At 39.3% G+C, this 21,378-nt stretch overlaps 2 protein-coding genes across 3 annotated transcripts; both read left to right on the top strand.

The window, feature by feature from the left end:
* The first annotated feature begins 661 nt into the window (after positions 1-661).
* On the top strand, positions 662-21,037 carry LOC146462654 (uncharacterized). 2 transcript variants are annotated; one of them, XM_085085436.1, is made up of 15 exons: positions 662-815; positions 1,612-2,225; positions 3,393-3,647; positions 6,547-6,732; positions 7,822-7,905; positions 9,342-9,573; positions 10,927-11,028; positions 12,101-12,266; positions 17,518-17,625; positions 17,844-17,993; positions 18,394-18,513; positions 18,920-19,086; positions 19,510-19,597; positions 20,134-20,170; positions 20,488-21,037. In XM_085085436.1, exons 1-15 carry the CDS (start codon positions 727-729, stop codon positions 20,649-20,651), a joined length of 2,562 nt encoding a protein of 853 aa, XP_084941562.1. In that variant the 5' UTR covers positions 662-726; the 3' UTR covers positions 20,652-21,037. The 2 variants fall into 2 exon arrangements, with proteins under 2 accessions (XP_084941562.1, XP_084941563.1); XM_085085437.1 differs by lacking the exon at positions 7,822-7,905 and having other exon boundaries at positions 670-815.
* LOC146462655 (melanocortin receptor 5-like) lies at positions 12,280-17,498 on the top strand. The gene is made up of 2 exons (XM_085085461.1): positions 12,280-17,128; positions 17,212-17,498. The coding sequence occupies exon 1, from the start codon at positions 14,326-14,328 to the stop codon at positions 15,229-15,231; it is 906 nt and encodes a 301-aa protein (XP_084941587.1). The 5' UTR covers positions 12,280-14,325; the 3' UTR covers positions 15,232-17,128; positions 17,212-17,498.
* Positions 21,038-21,378: the final 341 nt, after the last annotated feature.

Genomic DNA, 21,378 nt, shown 5'->3' with positions numbered 1-21,378 from the left:
AGGCAATGTCCATTCACGGTATGAATTTTTTTCCTAGGTCCTTATTCAGCAGTCAAAGACCCAGACCAATTCGGTAGATCAGTCACTGCAGTTATGTATAGCTCCAACAAACTGAGTCAATCACAGCATAGAGTCACTGATATATACTAAAAAAAAAAAGGCAACATGGTATAAATATATTTAAGAATTTGGGAAAATATCCACATTTTGTAGTCAAGCTAAAATCTTGGACAGATTAAAATGAAAAATTAAACCCCCCTCCCCCCCAAATTCAATGATGAATTCGCGTGCAAAGCAAAAGGCGCCATTTTTCCATCATTGCAATGGGAGGGGGGGGGGGGGGGTTGTCTTAATTTTTCATTTGTTCTGTCCAAGATTGTAGTCCTGCAGATCGTATTTCATACAGTTTAGAACCAGAACAAAATGTTACCGCAAAAATACTGGATTAAATTGTGGTGCCATATTGTTATCATGTTGTGGACTCAAGTGTGTCGTTTTCAAACGGAAATTTAACCATTTTGAAAAGAAAACCTAAACCGCGAAAAGAGAGGCGGGTGAAACAAAAGCCGGAAGGCTTTACCAGGGTCATGACCGTCGGTCGTGATAGGATTGGGACCTAACAAACTTAACTCTCCCCAATCCCCCTCCTATTTTTTTCCTTGCACGTGTAATGGCGGTCAGATTTGAGATTTCTTGACGACTGGAAAATAATAATCCTCAAGTGCGATGCCTTCCAGAACACAAGCGAAAAGTACCGCTAGCTCTTTCGAATGGATTGGTAATGGGACTGAAGATGACGGCAAAGTTTTTTACAGGTAATCCTGCGTTATCTGCGAACGCTGAACTCTAGAATACTAGCGGTCGATTGAAGTTTGGCTGGTATAGATATTTTAACAAAACACAAATTAATGTTCGCTTCATTTTGTTCTAGCCTATCTTAGTTGCTAGCGAAGACCTTTACACTAGTAGGCCTCGTTTTAGACCTAATCTTAGCGAGCCCATTTTGGAAATGTTACCTGCTAATGTAATCCCGTGGGGGGTGGGGGGGGGGGTGCGCATTAGGGGCTGTGATTTCACCAACTATGAAAACTTTCTGTCACGTTCTGGTTTATCCAAGGTATATAGACCTGCCCAGCTTATAAAACATGCCGAAAATTGGTCATGGTCTCTCTGTGGTCAAAATATTAAATGCCCTGAGAAGGTATTCCTTTCAGATGTCCCATGGAGGGGACCCGGGGGCGGAGGGGGGGGGGGGAGATAAGTATTGGTCAAGAGAACAATAGATTGTTTCCAGACCACTGTATCTCCATGCAAAACACCAGTAGTAAGCCTTTGAATGTTATAGATGTTGTGGTTCAAATTTCTTTTTGGTTTAAATACTTTCAAACCAGTTCAATTTTTCTTTTTTCCTTTTTGCGGTATTAATATTTACTATAACCTGAGATAAAGGGAAATAAAAATCAAGCTGCTTTGAAAATTTTTAAACCCGAAAAAAAAAAAATTGAAGTACAACATAGACTCTGGATTCTTTAATTACTTAATGTATAACTGTACATTTCACATTTTAAGCTCACTGTGTACTTGCAATTTGCTTGTCTTTTTGTTCATTAGTGAATTCAAGTTCAATGAAAACTTGATACAATCTGGTGATGACGTCATTATCAATGGTAATGATAAGGATGAATACTTTGTTGGACATGTGGACAGATTATATGAACGCAAAGGAACCAAGGATCCTAACAGAGCAATAATACACTGGTACTTCACGTGTAAGGAACTGAAAAAATGCTCTGGCAAAATAAACAGTGTTATTGCTGAACCCTCAAGAGAGTTGTTCTTGCCTTGCCTAGATAGCGTCAAAAATAGCATAGCGGACATTGATGCTGAGACCATTTCCAGAAAATGCACAGTTTTAAAGCTTAAGCCGCAGGATTTACCCCCAAACTGCTCAAATTCTGACACACAGCCTAGCTTGTTTTATGTGCGATATAAGTTTGACAAACACTATAACCTTCACCCTGTTAACAAGAGGATTGCAAGAGAACCTGTGTTGAAAAGAGAGTGTGACTTGTCAGGTGGTGTAAGTAATACCACAACTCCAAATACAAATCGAAGGGGTACGCCAAGGAGATCATCGACCATGAAACAGAATCATGTTATTGAAAATGGGGTGAACAGTGCTGCACGAACACCACAGGTGAAAAATACACCTGCAAGAACAAAAAGTAAGTGTATGTAAATAGTGTTACTGACCTAAGAATGTTAAATTTTCCCATGCCAATAGGCCTTATCTCGGTTTTTGACGCCATTTTGACGCGTGGGCAAACACGCTTGAAATAACAGTGTTTGTATGGAAATCCGATGTCAAATAATTTTAGTAAAACATCGCTTCTAAAAAATTCATGAATTGGAAACTTTTGGCACTAGGAAAAGGATTTTAAGAAAAAAAATTAGAGGAATGTAGCTATGCGCGAAAGCGTCCAGTCGAGTTTTGAACTTTCCATACATTTGTCTGTAAGCGAACCAGCCGTGAACTGCTACTAAAAATAGTTTGCGGGAAAAAAATACAGACAAATGTATGGAAAGTTCAAAACACGACTGGACGCTTTCTGGCACAGCTACATCCCTCCCATTTTTTTTCTTAAAATCCTTTTCCTAGTGCCAAAAGTTTCCAATTCATGAATTTTTCAGAAGCGATGTTTTATGAAAATTATTTGACATCGGATTTCCATACAAACACTGTTATTTCAAGCGTGTTTGCCTACCCGTCAGAATGGCGTCGAAAACCGTGATAAGACCAATTGGTTGCCATCTACAATAAAAATGACTGGGTACGCAGAGTTTGTACTAAATATCTACAAACTTGGAGTAGACCGTCATCTCTATTAGCTATTTGCTGAGTGCCATTGACAATGACTTGATTAAGATGACTTTATCTGCGATAAAGATAACCAGTTACTCAGAGTTAGTAAACTATTAATATTATCTTGCAAACGCGAAATAGCTGGTCATTTTATTAGCTATTTGTGCATGCCATTGTGAGCTCTACAGTATTTGTTTCAGACTAAGGACATTGAAAATTCTTTTGAGCAATTTAAGTACAATCTTACAATCTTATGGTTATTTTGGAAATCTTGGGTATAAGCCAATTGAAGGGGTGCCTGGAAAAAGCTCAAGGTCACTTCTGATAAATGGCTAGATTCTCCTTCCAAATTGCTTTGTATTCACTTGTGAAAAAAAAGGAGAATTTTAACCTTACATCAAAAGTCACTTAGGGCCTTATTCTACTCACCCCTTTAATTGTTCTGGGGTGTACAACTTATTTTCAAAGTTTATGATTTATCCTTAACACTTGATTTTTGCTGCTCTTCCCCTGTCTGCTTGATGTGTAGTTGTTGACGATTCATCAGTAAACAGAAAGAGCAAGACTCCTGCTAAGGTCAACAATAAAATGGTAAACAACAAATGCATAGTGCCAGTTGAGCCATTAGTTTTCAATGGTAATTGCGTCACACCAAGTCGTGGTAAGAGAAGGGCGAGCCGCAGCATCCCTGATGAGTCCAGTGTGACACCCAAGAGGAGCAAGAGTGGCAGTCAGGGTGGAAAGAGGACAAAAGAACCAGTAACATCACCGAGGCAAAGATTTGGTGAGTGCATTGCACAACGCATAACCTTAGGGTTGGCAGGGCTGTCAACTCTCCCGGATAATCCAGGAGTCTCCTGATTTTGAACTGTATCTCCCTGTCTCCAGATTTATGTCTGTAATCTCCGGGTTTTGAGCCGTATCTTCTGGTCTCCAGATTTATATTTGTATTTGTCGTAGACTCGACTTTCTGACAAGAAAATCTGAAATGTTTAATGTTGTTTCTGGTCACCTGTTTAATGTACTTTCCCAACCCCCCCACTGAACACGTGAAGTTGGGCTTGATGCGACGCCTCTGTAAGGCGCATTGTTATTACTGACCGGGGAAGTCATGTTCTCCATATTTGAAGACGTGTGAGGTTGACAGCCCTAGGTTGGTCCCTCCTTTTACCACTGTGCAGGTGATTCTGGATGGTCTGAGAAACTGATTTCTTAACAGGGCATCTGATATTATGCGATGGTGCGATTTCGCACAATTGACCTCAAATCGCATCCGATCGCACAATTCACAAAAAATCGCACAATTCTTAAATAAAAACCATAAATAAATGCCTTATCTGAAAAAATTCCGCGTCTGCACTTAGTTTCAAGACGATTTAATTTCGAAAAAGCCCAAGAAACGTTCTGAAACCATCGATTTCACAAACAATGGAGGTTCAAGGCGTCATTTTCGTTTTTGGCAGTTTCGGGGCCTCGTGCTAGTTTTTTCATTCTTAAGAATTGCCTTTTGGTGCAATGCAAACAATTCTTCTCTTTGAGTTAGCCTATCAGGACTGCTGATATGAATCCATCACATATGATCCTTCTGCAATAGATCAGAGAGAAACAACAACAAACTTTGAGCCAAGGTGGTGCATAATACCTCGGTGGAATTCGACAAGGAACCGGGGAGACTTCAACGTGGCGGTTCGCTTACTTTTGAGCAGACTTTGAAAGCTGCCGCGAATGTTTACATCTTCAGCATAGTGTTACAAATTTGCATAAATGTTGTCGAGATCATCTCAAAAGGCAATGTCACGTTTTCTTCATTTTCTATCAACTGATTTGGATTGTAACAGTGTCTTCCTCTGACAGATGACTGGATTACTTGTTCACTAAACCCAGTTTTAACAGTGAAGGAAGCGAAACTAATAGATTGCGACTCTTTCGGCCGCTGTTTCACAAGCTGAGAATGGAAACACGCGCGATCGCTTTTAGCCCCGCTAAACCAATACGCTGCATGCACAAAATTATGCTTGATTGTACCTTTGGCTTTCGAATCAAAACTTCAAAAACAGCATTTTCTTGATTAAAAATACTTTCGGTTGTAATCGGCAAGGAACCGAGAAAATGCTTAAAGAGCGAACTCTTTCCATCTCGATCATACACATCGCTCCAACAGAAACGTAAACACCGAACTGTGGCCTCGGATAATGTGTGAAAAACTTATCACGCGAAAAGTTCTTTGTTTCCCTGCCTTGAAACTCGATGCACTCGACTCGCGCCTGGATACTTATATAAAATGTCTTGCCAATCCCCCAACCTGCTTTACCTGCTTTCGAGTTTCGAGGATCAAGTCACGAAGTTCGAGTTTCGAGGGACTGTCAACTTACATTTGCACGGTACTGTTTGTGTCATAAATTAAATTTTTATATCCCAATTCACTCATAATTGCTTATTTTTTGTTCCTTTATGAAAAAATCGTTGCTAGAGCAGCATAAAGGGGTTTTCTGTCTCAGAATCCTGGGAAAACAAGCTTAAAATAGTTGAGGAAAAAATCGCATTATTTGCATAATTTACCGCATAATAGTCCTTTCTTATCGCACAATCTACCCTGAAAATATCACACAATTTCAGATTTTTTATCGCACCCTATCAGATGGCCTGTCTTAAGGACAAGGCCTACTAATTCAAAGGTACAATCCATGTATTTTTTGCACAGCTTATGGCTATGGGGGAAAAGAAGATCTTCGCAATGGCTATTGAAATCCAAAAGGAAAACTGGGGGTTAACCACGCATTCTCCGTAGATAATTAAGCTTCAAATTGGGGGAAAATGCCATACAATGTTGTGTATTTCAAAATATTTAGAATTATTGCTGCTTAATTATCTCTGAATAATGTGTGGTTACCCTCAACTTTCTTTTCGAATTGCAATAACCCTTGCTAAGATCTGCTTTCCTGCATGGCCATAAACTACACAAAAGTATGTACAGGTACATCAGTATTAGGAGGCACTGTCCTTAACATTAAGTACTGTACAGCTGAACTCTGCTTTAGTAACACTAGTTTTTTGGGGATAATTTTCTTTCTCCTGTAGAGCCATACATTTTCCTCAAAATTGACCTGCTCTCTATAGAAACTTACTGCATACATCTCTCCAATTAAAAACTTAACAAGTCTTGTGTCTAGAGTTTGATGTTTGGCTACAGTGCATTACAGTTGACCCCTCCAACTGTAAACTTTAAAATGACTATCTTTTTTCTATTAAATCCTGGATCAAAATGCAGTTCTAACCCTCATCTTTCAAAAATTTTAAACATGTTGATTTAGCAAAGCTAATTAAGGGTGCATTTTTTGAGACATACAGTATTCTGTGTCTTCTGAAAAAGAAACACACTGAAAAATCAATGTTGTTTCTATTGCCCAGTAACAAAAAATATCCAAATGGCCAAAGTAAAAGAATCAAGTTCTTTTCAACGTTTTAGAAAAAAAAATACATCTAATTTTTCTAGGTATTTTGGAATGTCTTGCACGTGGTAAAAAAAAAGTGCCTAATGTGTACTAAAAGATGACACCAAACTGTATTGAGTTTGTTAGAATGAAAGTGACGAAGGGATAGATATGTATGAACAGCATGCATTTTAACTATCTTTTAAGGGTTTGAATGTTGTTAATTAGTGTTTGTAAACAATTTTCATGCAGGCACTGCTGAAGTTCTGGAGCAAGTATTTGAGGAGGATGAGGAAAAAGATGTAAGTGACAATGACAGTGTGTTTGACCCCAGCAACGCCAGTGATTCATCTGATGATGATGACGATGATGATAAGGATTATGATGATGATGATGATGATGATTTCTGTGAGACTGCAGCTAAGAGTAGGAATAGAGGTCAGTTTGGTTAATAGCCTCTTATCACTTGGTGGCCATGTTGAGTCTCCAGAGAATAAAAAGCTTTATTTTTTGCAGGGCCAGCCTTGCACTGAATTCGCATCTGGCGGAGGCTTGCCAAGAAAAAACAAAGCTTTTCATTCCCCTGAGACTCAACATGGCCTCCGAGTGATAAGAGTCAATTAAAATTAATAAAGCCAAAATAATATCCTGTACTTTTTTTCATGTTATGTGGTTCTCAGTTCGTCAGTAATTTCTTTCTATGGTGCTCTACAAGGTAATGTAATTTCAAAGTATGTGGACAAAATCCTAAAGTGTGACCATTGAAATGAAGGCTACAAATGGTGCTTTCCTGTGGTGTTGTTTATTATGCTGTACAAGGTGATTCTAACTTTGGACTCTGTGGATGAAATCCTCAAGTGTGACCATTCAAATGAAAGCTACTGAGCAGTACTTTCCTGTGGTGCTGTTTATTATGCTGTACAAGTTGGTTCTAAATTTTGAACCTGTGGATGAAATCTTAAAGTGTTACCTGGCACAGACCAGACTAATCTAATTGAATTGCTTGAGCGCAGTTCCAGGAATGCCCCAAGGAACTGCGCTCAAGCAATTCAATAAGATTAGTGGTCCCGACCGAAAATGGCACTCTCCAAGATAATGCGTCGAAACTATTTAACAATCTACCAGAAACTATTAGAAACTGTAAAGACTATAGAACCTTTTTAAGACTCTCAAGGAATTTTTTAAGAAACAGAGTACAAAGCCATTAGTTAGTTTTACTGTAATTGGTTTCCGCTAATCCTGTTTTTGCTGTATAATTTGTAAATAACTTAATTTAATTTAATTTGATTTATTTTGTAATTGTAATTATTGTAATTTAACAGGGAAGAGCCACCCAGTGGATCCGTAATAAACCATTATTATTATTATTATTATTATTATTATTATTATTATTATTATTATTATTATTATTATTATTATTATTATGAAAACCACTGTTCTTGAATGTCCTAAATTATCACTAGAACCAATGTTCCCATTGCTTTGCTCAGTAGTTCCTGTTTGGAAACTGTTATTTCCATCGAACAGGTCAGAGCAAGAGCACACCAGCAAGAGCTCTGAGGTCAGCTAAGAAATCGCAGACATTTACATCCATACAAGACACACCCAGAGGTAAGATGAAGGACTTGTTAACCCTTTCACTCCCAGCAGTGATCAGTATACAATTTCTTCTTTCATTTTCAATACATTGTCAACCAGACAGCTGAGGAGAATAAAGAAAATCATCAACTAGGTGATATTGTTTCATGTAACACCAAATTCTGTGAACTAACTTTAAAAACTTAAGAAATGTGTGGCAGTCAGTCAGGAGAATTAACATTCAGATCATGGGAGTTAAGGGGTAATTAATTTGTGTGGCTTGGGGGAGAGGGACTGGCAGAATCAGAAACTTTAAAAAATTTTCATTTTAAATTGAACTTTAAAGGTGTTAAGCATGTTCTCAAATTTTTGAGAATATTTTTTAGTTTGTAGTATGTTGGCAAGTTACAGTTGTGATATCACGTGATGTTGTTAAAAGGACAAAATCTGATCAGAAGTCCATCTTTAAAATTAGCTCAAACCTTATGAAAATAATTGTTTAATAATAATTATAATAAAATTAATAATAAAATAATAATAAAGATTGTGAAACTTGGCCTTTTTGTTAATTTTAAGGTGCTTTTTCCAGCAGAGTCAATTGTTTGGCTTTACTGAGACTACATTAAAACTTTAAATTAACGTGATAAAGGACAATGTTAGTCTCCATTTTTATTTTTTTTTTCGTTTTAGTGTTGGAACACCCAGCACAACCTTTGCTGGAGCAGGGGGTTGAAAATGGGGCGCATAGTCACTGCGCGGTTTATGACTATACGCGAGAAGCAGATCTTAGCAAGTGTTCTTGGAATCCAAAAAGAAAATTGGGGGTAACCACGCTTTTTTCAAATTGAAGGTCTATTATCTCTGAAAAATGCGTGGTTAAGGGCCGTTAACGCCAGTTTTCTTTTTGGATTCCAACAGTCCTTGCTAAGATCTTCTTCTCCCGTATAGACATAAACCGCGCAAAAATATCCATGTATTAGTCGGCACCGTCCTTAAGAAATTCGAGTTTCTCGGACAGCAACCAACAACAACAACATCCTTTATTTAAACATGATAGTAGTTAAAGCAACAGAATTGCTTGTGGGGTCGTGTATCTTACTAAAGTTTTAAAACATGCATTAAAATTTATAACAATTATGTTCATAATCGTACACATTGATAAAACTTAAAATCCGTTGAGCTCTTTCTTTGTGTTTGAATCGAGGTTGTATTGAAGTATAATTGTTTGATAAAATCGTCCTTTCTGACTTTGGCATAAAATAGCTTGAAATTAAATTGTCAGTATAGTAACTGGATGCAATGTTCCAAAGTACAGCACCCTGGTAGTTGATCGAGTTTTTCATATAGCACGAACACAATCTCGAGATGTGCAGAACGTATGTGCAGTAACTATAGGAGGCGCCGTCCTTTGTAGTTCTTCGATTATGATAAAGTGGATACTCAGATTATCTACCCAATGCATTCTGTAGGTAAATCTGCTGCTAAGACTCCGTCGAGGGAAAAATCATCCCAGAAAACACCTCGGAAGACACCAGTGCAGCAAAGAGCAAAAACGCCGGGGACTGTTGGTAAGACACCCAAGACACCCGCGGCAAGTAGCGCCAAGCGTCCGTCAAGAAAAAGTGTGATGACTCCCAGCATTCCTGACAGGCAGCAGCCTTGCAAGACACCAGGCACACCATTGGAGTTAGCTCGAAAAAAGTAAGTTATTAGTGTATGAATTCCTGGTACTTAACTCAATAGTTTACTTAGTCCCGAGTCAAACGTCGAACTTCACATGAGACGAACTAAACTGAGCGAATTAAGTTCATGATAAGTTCGACGTTTGACTCAATTAAGTTCGTCCAATTCATTTTGGATCGACCAAAATGAATCGGACGAACTTAATTGAGAAACGTGTGAACATCGATTGTGGGACAAACGTCGATCATTTCAACCTGATCGGAATAAATCTCGCTGACCGAAAGATGAATTTGGTTCGACGAATTGTGTTTGACCTTTGATCCAACGGTTGAACTGTACCCATTTGGGTCGACCCAAATTGCAATTTAGTTTGTCTCATGTTAAGTTCAACGTTTGACGCGGGCCTTGTTGAGAGAGGCAAGAAGAAGAGTCACTGGAAGTTCAGGAGAGTTCAGAGTTATAGAGAGTGCTTGAGAATGACATGTACATGTACATGTAGTAGTCAAAATGATAAGGATGGAATTTCTGAAGAACTAGTGGAAATCTGGGCGGCAGCTTTAGTCTTAGGGGTGGTGATTGAGTGGCAATGAGGGTGCAAGATAATTAGTGGCCAAATGAATTTGAGTGCTCATTGAATCTAATGAAAGTTCAAGAACGTGGTTTCTAGTCTAGAATGTAAGAGTGTGAAAGAGCATGACAGTTAAATTGAAGGGCTCCGGACATAACCGACCTTTGGTGCATAATTTTCAGATCGCGTTTTGTTGTTGTAGCTCAGATTCACGAAAGGTTTTGCATGTGGCCTTGTATTCTTTCAGGAAACGCTGTTGCAATGTTTAATCGCTGCTCTGTGCTTCGTTTTGTAATAAAAACGGAAATCTTGCCCATGGTCATAGGTTTTTATTGCAAACGAAGCGAAAAGCAGCGGATAAAACATTGGAGCAACGTTTCCTAAAGGAATTCAAGGCCACGTGCAAAACTCCGGTGAATCTGAGCTGAAACAACAGAACGCGATTCTGGAGAGCAGGGATGGCGCAGTGGTGAGAGCACTCATCTCCCACCAATGTGGTGCAGGTTCGATTCCCGGACTTGGCTTTTTATATGGGTTGAGTTTGTTGTTGGTTCTTGGCCTTGCTCCAAGAGGTTTTTCTCCGGCACTCCAGGTCTCCCCTGTCCTCAAAAACCAACACTTCTAAATTCCAATTCGATGTGGAAAGTGTCCCAAATTGGTCCTCTGCGCTTAATACATAAGCACGTAAATGAAATGATTTATTTATTAATTTATGTCCCAAACCCTTCAATTATCCTCTTCAGTGTCTTCACTTCAGGTTGAAATCGGGTAATGATAATTTTCTACCTTGCATATTGTCTCAGATTACACGTGTCAGCTGTCCCTACTTCTCTGCCATGCCGCGACAAGGAATTTAATGACATCTATGGCTTTGTGGAGGGGAAGCTGGAAGATGGAACGGGAGGGTAGGTTGTTAATGGCACCGTAGAAATCCTAAAGCATCAAGGCGTCAATGAATCAACCTTTCCTCAACACGATTGTCTGCAACTTTTATGGTACAGAATCGGTAAAGTCAATGGTGTGCTTTGAACGGTTCGTCTTATGGTCATTCCACAATACCTTCGTGTACGACCTGTGGATCATTTCACCAGTATCTCTTTGATTTTAATTAATTCACCACTCAGGATGGAGGGGTTTTTAAAAAGCATCCTGACCAATCACTACAGATGCAAACAGCGCAATGAACCAATCAGAATTCGAAGCAAACCCATGTAACCGGCTCCAAGCGCGGGAAATCGCTTGCGACCAAGTTACGATTGGTCAATTAGTTTTACTTCTCATTGCCAGGTTTGTTAACGCGAATACATGTAGGCCATTTCCGAGTTGCTTTGAACCTCATCATGAAAGCGAGCCTACGTGCAAAGTTTTTATTATGAAAATTAGTTTTCATTCATACGCAAACAAAACTGATTTTCATGTGAAAAGTTTTGCACTTAGCCTCGCTTTCATAATGAGGTCCACAGCAACTAGGAAATGGCCTATTACTTTTGGGGCATGGTTGAAACCCACTCTATTGCAGTTTTGAGCAGACTGATTTTCAACCAAGTACGGTACTTATGGTGCAATATAAAAGTTGTTACTACCTTGAAAAGCCTGCCATACGTTTGGCGTTTGGAAGTAGTAAAAACTGTATATTTTCGTTGTGTTGCGCTGATCAACAGTAATGCACCATTTTACCAAAAGGATAAGGGGGTTTGTTTTTTAAGAAACTGTAGTATTGCGTCGGTGGGGAGTGGAAACGAACGTTTGGTTTATCAACAGAGTTGATAACTAAAGGTAAATTGGCCACTGTAAAGACATTCGAGTGCTGACGTTTCGATTCAATATTAGCCCTACGTATTGGCTAACGCTCGAAGCGTCAGCACTCGAATCTCTTTACGGTGGCCAATTTACCTTTACTTATCAACTCTCTTGATAAACCAAACATTCGCTTTGACAAAAAGGGGCTGATTTTTACTTGTTTTTGCCCTTTTGAAGCTGTATGTACATCTCTGGTGTGCCAGGCACAGGCAAGACAGCCACTGTACATGAAGTCATTCGCTGTATTGAGGAATCTCAAGATGATTTGCCAGAGTTCAAGTTTGTGGAAATTAACGGAATGAAGTTAACGGAACCTGCTCAGGCTTACTCTACCTTCCTTAAGGTCAGTTCCGCTCTTTAGTAGTTTAACTCTTCAACCCCTAATATCAAAGACCAAATTCTCCTATCTTGTTCCCACACTTTTCTTATAAAAGTACTGGGTAGAAGTTATTAAAATATCGAGAAAATTTCAATGATTCATTCTCGTCCCTTACCACAACAAATGTTGCTGCCGCCATTATTTTATTCCGAACAACGAACCAAGTTTATTCAACAAAATTTGAAAAGGTGGGAGTCGTGACGTCATTGACCGATATGTCACTCTCGCAAATAAGTCACTCGCGTCCCGGATGTAGTGGTTTACGGATTCTACGAGAGTTTAAGTTTTCAGTAAGTTACAACGTTAGCCGATAATTTATTTATTTTTAACAACTTTTGACTATGGACTCCCTATGACGCAACTTGCATCATTGGCCAATCAGACTGGAGGACGTGATCGATTTTACCAGATGTTTTCTTTGAAGACAAACATCCGGGTACGAGATTAGTGTAAAGTAGGAACCTTCAACCGCGTCGCTGCCGACAGTTTGTCAGGCTTTCTGCGTAAATGCCTAGAAAAATTGTTGATGCTTAATTTTGTTGTTTTGCGCGTGCGTGTTTGCCGGTTCAGCAGGGTACCATTTTTTTAAAGCGCCACAATTGTTAACCCTTTACTTTCCCCCCTCTCTTCATACTTACCTCTGAAGGTCCCTAAAACTGGCATACGGTAAGCTTTGTGAAATACACGTGATGGTCTTAGCATGAAGACCAAATTAAGCTACTATTAAGGCACTCTTGCTAGTGTCTTACTAAAATTACTCAACCTTTTTCGAAAGAATTAATGCTTCTGGGAGACCGATCGGTCATTTAATTCATGGACGTAATGAGAGCGACTAGCGATAATATTTTCGAAAACAAACTGAGCAAGGTGTTCAACTGCCTCTACACGTGTGGGAATAGTAACCTTGCCAATTACGACACTTTGTTGGTTTCCTCATACACTGGACAAAAGTTTAAAATTTGTGGTAGATGAACTTTATTCCATTTTCGGTTACACAGTAAGAGATATATGAATAAATCGTGGCTTTGAACCAATTCGGTGGAAAAGGGGAAATATGGACCTTTTTCCTTCTTTCATCTCATTCTGCTTACGGAAAAACCCATTCTATAGCCGTCTAAATTTGTTTTGCTAGCCTTCTAACTCGAGAAGAAAAGAATTTAAAAAGAAGTTCGGAAAAAAAACAAAAACAAAAGAAAAAAAAAACAGGCAGCAAAAGGAAATATCGTTTTGACTGTGGATGTTCACGTTTAACAACCCTTGAATAGCCGGTACGATTTCTATTTTTATTAACAGCCTATTTTTCGTTATGTTAATTTATTGACTCGCAACTTTTAGGACAGCTTACAGCCCTATATTGACGACGCTGGGAGAAAATATTTTCATCGTTTTGGTCTTGTTTCCTTGTCTATTCTGAATTTATATTTTCGTCCCAAAACATCCATTAGTATCAGCGCAGTATCGCCGTCTCAAAATCTTATTAGTTATGTCACGATGTTGTACGTGAAATCACGTGACCTGTCACGTGATCAACTGAAACGACTCCACGATCAAAGAAAACCAAATATATTGAATAATTCTCCACTTTTGAAAGACTGTCGCTCTTTTGATGCAGGACTGTGGCTGCTACACGAGAAACAAAATCTCGGCCTCGTCTCCATGCTAGAATTTCAGTTAGCCACCTTAAACCCGTTAAAACTGCAATTATGGGATATTTCCCAGGTGGGTCCATAGCTAATAGTGTTCAGTAGGTTGATGTCTCTATCTATGCGCCAAATTTGATGCTTTTACCATAAATGCCACAATTCTGTCATATTTTTGCACCAATCTGCCGGCCTAATATTGCCTTGTTATGTTCTAATCGGGCAACATTTTGATGACAAGATAAAACATCTGTTTTTTACACAGAGTCACGGGGCGAACTGTAAACGAGTATGTTTCAGTTTCAGCGATACAACAATTGTTGAGAAGTTTCTTCAGCAAACGTTTGGCGTCCGTTCAGAAGCTTAGTTAAAAGTTCTTTATAATGAAAAAAGGTGAAGATTTGTATTCGTTTTCCATCAGTAATTGCGTCTTCAATGGCTTCTTGTGTTATACTGCCATCGTGGTGAACAGTGTCACGATCCATGCGATAAGAAAAACACATTTGTTATCAAGGCCTTCAAAAACACTGCTTCTGAGTCTTGCCGTTTCTGATCTTGGTGTTGGCTTTCTGGTACAGCCATTGTACATTGTTTGTCTTTCCATTGAGTTAGAAGAAAACACGGAGAACGATGTAACTTACAATATCACGAACAACGCGTTTCTCCTCACCGCTACTCTATTTCGTTATGCTTCGTTCTTTGGTGTGATAGCGCTAAGTGCAGACCGATTCTTGGCCATTTATCTTCATCTCAGATACCAAGAACTTGTCACTCACAAGCGTGCTGTTGTTGTGGTGATATTCATATGGATACTCGGTGCATTTCTTTCGTTAGCTAGGCTGTGGACTCCAATGGCAATCATTTATATGATTTTTGCGCTCATCGAGGCTGCTTGTCTGATAACTGCAGCACTACTAAGTTACAAGATATTTCTAGCCGTACGACGCCACACTCGTGCAATCCAAGTTGTTCAAATACAGCAAGTGGCACAAAATGTCGCGATGGCGAATGTCGGCAGGTTAAAAAAATCCGCGCTCGGTGCAGTCTACTTGTATATAGTGTTTTTGGTGTGCTATTTGCCAAATACTTGTTATTTATTTATTGAGGTTATAGAACCTCAATCGGGCATCGCCTTGGAGGGTTTATCAAGTTACAGTAAGACCTTGGTTTTACTCAATTCATCGCTTAACCCTCTGATATATTGTTGGAAGATGAGGCAGATTCGACTCTCTGTCGTCACCATACTACGAAATGCTTTTCGAAGTCACAACCAATTGCGTCAAACTTAACAGCGGGTGCAAATGGTAGATGTTGGATAGTCCGCTCAGTCCAAATCAGTTTTATAAAGTAAGACCTCAACAGATTTCTGATACGACCAAACGGCGTACTAACAAAGCCGCGTAGAAATAATTTTTTTTTTATCTTGGAGCTTAAGTTCTTTTTATTATCGTACACCGCCTAGATGCTGAATAATGTACCTTGCCGGGTAAAGATAGGTGACCTTTTCATTGTGGCCAATGTGTGTAATTTGAAGAAAAGTGCCTACTCTCAGTCATTTTTCAATGTAACGAACAGCTTGTGTTGTTCTCGCTAAGATAGTTTTCTTTATACGGATATGCCGGATAATTTCTGCAGATTGAACGAATAAAACTCATTTGAATTTTTTCTCGGCTTGTTATTTACAGGTTGTTATTTTCCATTCGCCTTTTCGACCCTTGTTTAAATTAATGTAAATCAAGGATTTATTTTTCCATTCGTTTTTCGACGTTTCTACTGAGGTTATAAGTTATTGTTTAGCTAGAATGGCCAGATGCATAAAAAAGAAAAAGGAAATATAACTTAAAACTTCTCACAAGTGATTAACAAAATAGTCTTTTAAACAAATAACGACCCGGACTACGGCGGGCGTAACATAGCTTACTAAAATGAATAATAATTAATAAAATACTACCCGTTGATTTGTCTTTAAGATTTCTTGTTTTTAAAGCGAAAAAACAGAGAAAAAACCTTAGCTCATAGAAGGAGATAATTTCTTTCCCGTTCAATTCCGCTTCAAAATCAGATCCGGCACCGAGGGTCAGCTGTTTTTTTTTTTTTGGCAAAATAAAAGAAATGAAACACTCATACGCCTCTGTTAGAAAGGCTGTTGATCGCTGAGAAATTGCAGTTTTCTCTGGTTTAAGGATTACTGCCTAAACTGGGCATTTATGAGGTAAGAGAAGGCTAAAAATTACAAAGCACAACTTGGCAGGGTCACGAAAATCATCCGCTAAGATCAAGGTAGACAGCTGGATGAAACCGGAAAATTATATCATCTTTCCTGATCTCATTGTCCTCACAACTAATGCATCTTTTTCCGTTGAACAAATACAATATTGCCTCTTGTGGTGTTTTGTCACATTACCAAATTGAATATTTAAAAGATCTGAAACTTATATTAAAAATTATCATAGCCGCCGGACACTCGTAGGGATTCTCGCCAACTGAGCTCATTGTTGTGGCACAGGAGTGTGTCTCGGCCTGACAAAATGGACGCTTAATATTGAGCTTTGTCAGTCTGATAATAATAAGTGACCTGAACACTATTTAGTTGGATTTTTTTCCATTACGGCTCACAGTAGGACATTTTCACTATGGCGTCATTCGACTAGAGTACCAGTATCCTTCAGTTTTTTGTTTTGTCATGCTAATTGCGTTCGACGAAGAGAGAACGTACTCCTAATGCAGATTGGAGTCGAGATTGTATGGGATAACGTTAATTGCATGAATGAATGGATCTTTGGGCGCGTATCTGGCACCCCCCCGCAGATTTTGCAGGTGCGGATGAAATCATCACCAACTTGGCAAAGAGCCTGGGATCGAAATCCTCGAACGCACTCCCTAATCATTGATTATTACTAGTTTTATCCATTGTTCTTTGCTTTCCATTAGGATTACAAAATTTGAATTTGAAAATGAAAACGAAATGAATTCTGGTAGTTGTAGACGCCGTCATGAAAATGGCCTATTGTTTCTGTCTCCTCGCTATGTGATAGTGTTACTTAATCTTCTTTCTTTTTTTCTTGTTCTGACTGCCATGTTAACGACAATCTGTAATTTTTGACTAATTTGTTGTTGCTACCCGCTGCGACGAACTTCTTTTGTTATTTAAATATTATGGTTGAGGATTTTAACACCCAGGGCCCAGTTGCTCGAAGCATGGTTAGCGCTAACCCGGGTTAAATACCATGACTACCTATAGGTTTTAACACCTCTTAACCAATGGTTAGCGCTAACCATGCTTGGGGCAACTCAGGCCTGTTCTTTTATGCTGTAGAAACCGGATTTATCTGCAGACATACGACTCGCCTTGGCACGAAGGACGAATCAACTTTTTTTACACCACCGTAGTTTTAACTTAGGGAGTCTAGTATTAACAATTGGCGTCGTTACGGTTGTTCATACCACTACATTAATAAATGAGTTACTCAAGCAACATCTTGCACCCTTCGACTTAAAGAAATTGGGACATTTTGTTTTCTTTAAAACATGCCTTAAATTTATTTTAAGTGCGTTCATTCTATTCTTATTCTCAGCTGCTGACGGGACAGAAAGCCACTCCTGAACACGCCTCAAACCTGTTGGACAGGCTTTTTAGCAACCCAGCACCTAAGCGGGATCCTGTTATCCTATTGGTGGATGAGGTATGAGCGCGTGAGATATTTTCAAGCCATTGTAAAGCAGCTCCGTTATATCAAATTAGAATGCGAGTCGACGACAGAGGGACAGGAAGGGAAAGAGTTTGAACAGTTATTGGGGAAAGAGGGGGGGGGGGGGGGGGGCGTCGACAACCACCATTTTTTGATAATTTTTAACTCGTTTACAATGACACACCTATTTTTATTATTATTTTTTTTACCAGTTGGATTTGTTGTGGACTCGTAAACAGCACGTGTTATACAATCTTTTTGAGTGGCCGACGCGGAGACATTCACAGCTGATCGTGTTGGCCATTGCAAACACCATGGATTTGCCGGAAAGAATTATGATGAAGCGAGTCTCCAGTCGCTTGGTAAGAGAATAACTCAACTTTTAGCGTAGCTTCCCGTGCAGTCTTTTTTTATGGGAGCAGACTAATACAATTTCCCTAGAAACGTCTGCATTAGAGGGTAAATCTAGCCTCTTTCGTAGACGATCTTTGGAGTCGTTCCAAAAGGACCCCGTGAATCCAAAAAACTTACGCGCTGGCGATAAACTGATTTCAAAAGTCCTCTCAAAATTCAAAAATACTTGTCGCGCGTGATGTAGATTGACGGTAATTGTTTGACGACAACATGTATGCTACTTCAAAACCCTAACTTCGGCACCTTACGGTGGGTTCCTGTATAACAGTACCGTACTGCAGTATAGTATAGTATCGTATCGTATCGTGTTGTATCGCAGTATCATATAACAGTATCATTTGATTTCAGGGTCTGACTCGGTTGACTTTCCAGCCGTACACCTTTTCACAGCTTCAACAGATTGTTATGTCCCGGATTGCTGGATTGAACGCATTTGAACCTGATGCAATACAGCTTGTCTCCAGAAAGGTAAGAGAAAAAATAAACAAGATGGTATCTTGTTATGAATTGTTCCACGTTTTGGCCTGTGGATGAAATCCTACTGGTACTGCTGTTTATTATGCTGTACAAAGTGGATCTACCTTAACCTTTTTTAGTCTGCAGATGAAATCCTAAAGCGTGACCATTCAAATGAAAGCTACTGAGCAGTACTTTCCTGTGGTGCTGTTTATTATGCTGTACAAGGTGATTCTAACTTTTGAGTCTGTGGATGAAATCCTAAAGTGTGACCATTCAAATGAGAGCTACTGAGCAGTACTTTCTTGTGGTACTCCTTATTATTCCGTACGAGGTAGTTCCAACATTAGATTCGGTGGATGAAATCCCATATAAAATCTGGAGACTCCTTAGTGACTAAACTGTCTGCTCCTCGCAGGTTGCTGCTGTGTCCGGCGATGCCCGTCGCTGTTTAGACATTTGCCGCAGAGCAGTGGAGATCGCAGATTCACGCTCCAATAAGAAAGGCACCGCATTGGTTGGAATGAGTCACGTGGATGCAGCACTGCAGGATATGTTCTCTTCGCCCAAGATACGAGCCATGATGTAAGCGCCTTAGTATTGTGAAATAGAATGGGTCGTATATTACTGTACGAGAAAGCTGTGTAATCACGAGACTTAAAATAAGCGAACTGCGATCTGTGAAGAAAGGTAATAAAATAGAAGAAAGATCCTCGCACTTATTTACGCAACTTAAGCAGTTGCACGGGATTCGAACCCATGACCATTGCGATGCCGATGCAACAGGAAAATTGAAAATTTGGCTAAGCTTGCCTGTAAAACTTGTTTGCCGTAGAAACATCATATTCCAAGCCTTTGCTAAGATAAATTTAAAGTTCTTAGCGTTTGAAGTCCGTGGGGTGAATTTTGCTTTCCTCCGTTCAGAGCAATGTTTTTTTTACCGAATCTCGTCATTGGATGAAGAATTTTTTCTAAACCAGCTTTTTCTTTTGCCTGTATTCTATCTAGGTGCTTATCGTATATGGAGGGTCTATTTTTAAAGTCGCTTATTGCCGAGTTTCGTAGCTCAGGATTGGAAGAAGCAACGTTTGGAGATGTAAGTTGAGTCCTGTGATTAGTACGCCACTTCTCTACGTAGTGTTTGGTTGATAAGGTATTAGACCCTTCTCCAAAATGGCGGCAACAGATTTTAATGAGTTAAAATTGAACTGAATGAAAAACTGATACCAGCATTGGAAAGAGCACCTTTACTTTAGTAACCTTACAAAGTTTGAGCATATTAGGTGTTATATCAGCTTAGGAAATGTAAGATAAAATTTGACAAATTTACAGACGTTTGTATGACTTGGGGTATACGTCATACCCCCAGTCATACAAACGTCTGTAAATTTTTCATTTTTCGACTTACATTTTCTCAGCTGATATTACACCTGATATGCTGAACCTTTGCACGGTTGCCAAAGTAAAAGTGCTCTTTCTAGTGCTGGTATACGTTTTTAATTTTAACTTATTTGAATTTTAGGCCGCCATCTTGGAGAAGGGTCTGTTGGGCCACCGTAAAGAGATTCGAGTGCTGACGTTTCAGCTCATCGCTAGTTGCGAGGTGATCCAAATCTTTCTGTTTTTCCTCAGGTATTTCAGCAACTAGTCGATTTTTGTCGTATTGAAGGTGAGCATTCTGTTTATATTTATCAATTTGTTGACTTAAAGAACTTAAAGTAGGGATCATGAAGGCAACCTTCAGATTGTTTTGTTAGTCATTCCAAAACCTTTTGAATATTCTTGATTTCTCTTACTGCGCGGGGATCATTTTAGAAGTGAGTGCGTGGAGGTGCTTAATGAGCAGGGATCGTAAAGGCTTCAGGAAAATTTCGGGGCTGTGCGGTGTACTTGACAAAGTGATGATCTCACTCTTTTAAAGCTCAAACTATCAACTACTTCTCTTCGTTTTGGTGAAATTGTTTTTTCTTTTTCAAATATTTTCAGGAGTCTCGTCCCCTTCTCCATCAGAAGCCGCGGCTGTTTGTTCACGCTTAGGGGCCTGGAGACTACTTTTAGTGGAGTCTGGCCGTCGCGACCTGGAGCAGAGGATTCGCTTGAATGTCAACCAAGATGATGCATTGTATGCTCTCCAAAAGAAACGCACGTGACTGGTCACGTGTGCATGCTACACCCAGTCACGTTTTTGAATGTTAAGTCCCATGTTTTTATGAGCCTGTGAAATATAGTTGTCGAGGCATCTCGGTTTCACAGTTTAGTGCTGTTATTCATACAAGAAATTCGCACGTTAAAATCTTAGTGAATTATACGTATTTATTTTTTTAGAGGTATTTGTTATACCTCCTTGTTTTCTATACGATTGCATATATTTTTTTTACAAATATTTTTTAGAAATCGTGTTGAACATGTTTAGCCTTATTACGCGAGAATTTGAATGAAAGAATGTTATCTTTGCTAAAAGTGTACATAAGATTTATCAGTGCATAATATTTTGTCAAGAGCTGGTCATTTTGTAATAAAAGTCCATTTCCCATTATTTTTGTCGCAGGCCACAGTCGACAATACTATTGAGGGACCCCGCTCCCATTCTTTGTCCGTCATTGATGTGAGAAAGGAATAAAGGAGACTGGGACTAAGGCAACCTCGTTCCAGGGTCGAGGGAGGAACAGGGAAGGCCCTGGGATCGAGGTTGGGAATGAGGGAAGAAAGGGAAAGGGGAGGGGGAGGGGGAGGGGGAGTAAAGACTAATTTACACGTCGGTCCGATTTGGCGCAATTTTGACAGAGAATGAGTGAGTGGACGAACATCGGCCGATTTATAAAAATCTTTCATAATGTACAGATGTTTGAATCAGGTTACCTTTTGCCCCGTGTTACA

Source organism: Pavona decussata, unplaced genomic scaffold, assembly GCF_977016875.1.
Source record: "Pavona decussata unplaced genomic scaffold, jaPavDecu1.1 SCAFFOLD_186, whole genome shotgun sequence".
NCBI lineage: Eukaryota > Metazoa > Cnidaria > Anthozoa > Scleractinia > Agariciidae > Pavona > Pavona decussata.
The sequence above is the reverse complement of the archived record's forward strand: the minus strand, read 5'-3'. Positions and strand labels throughout refer to the sequence as shown.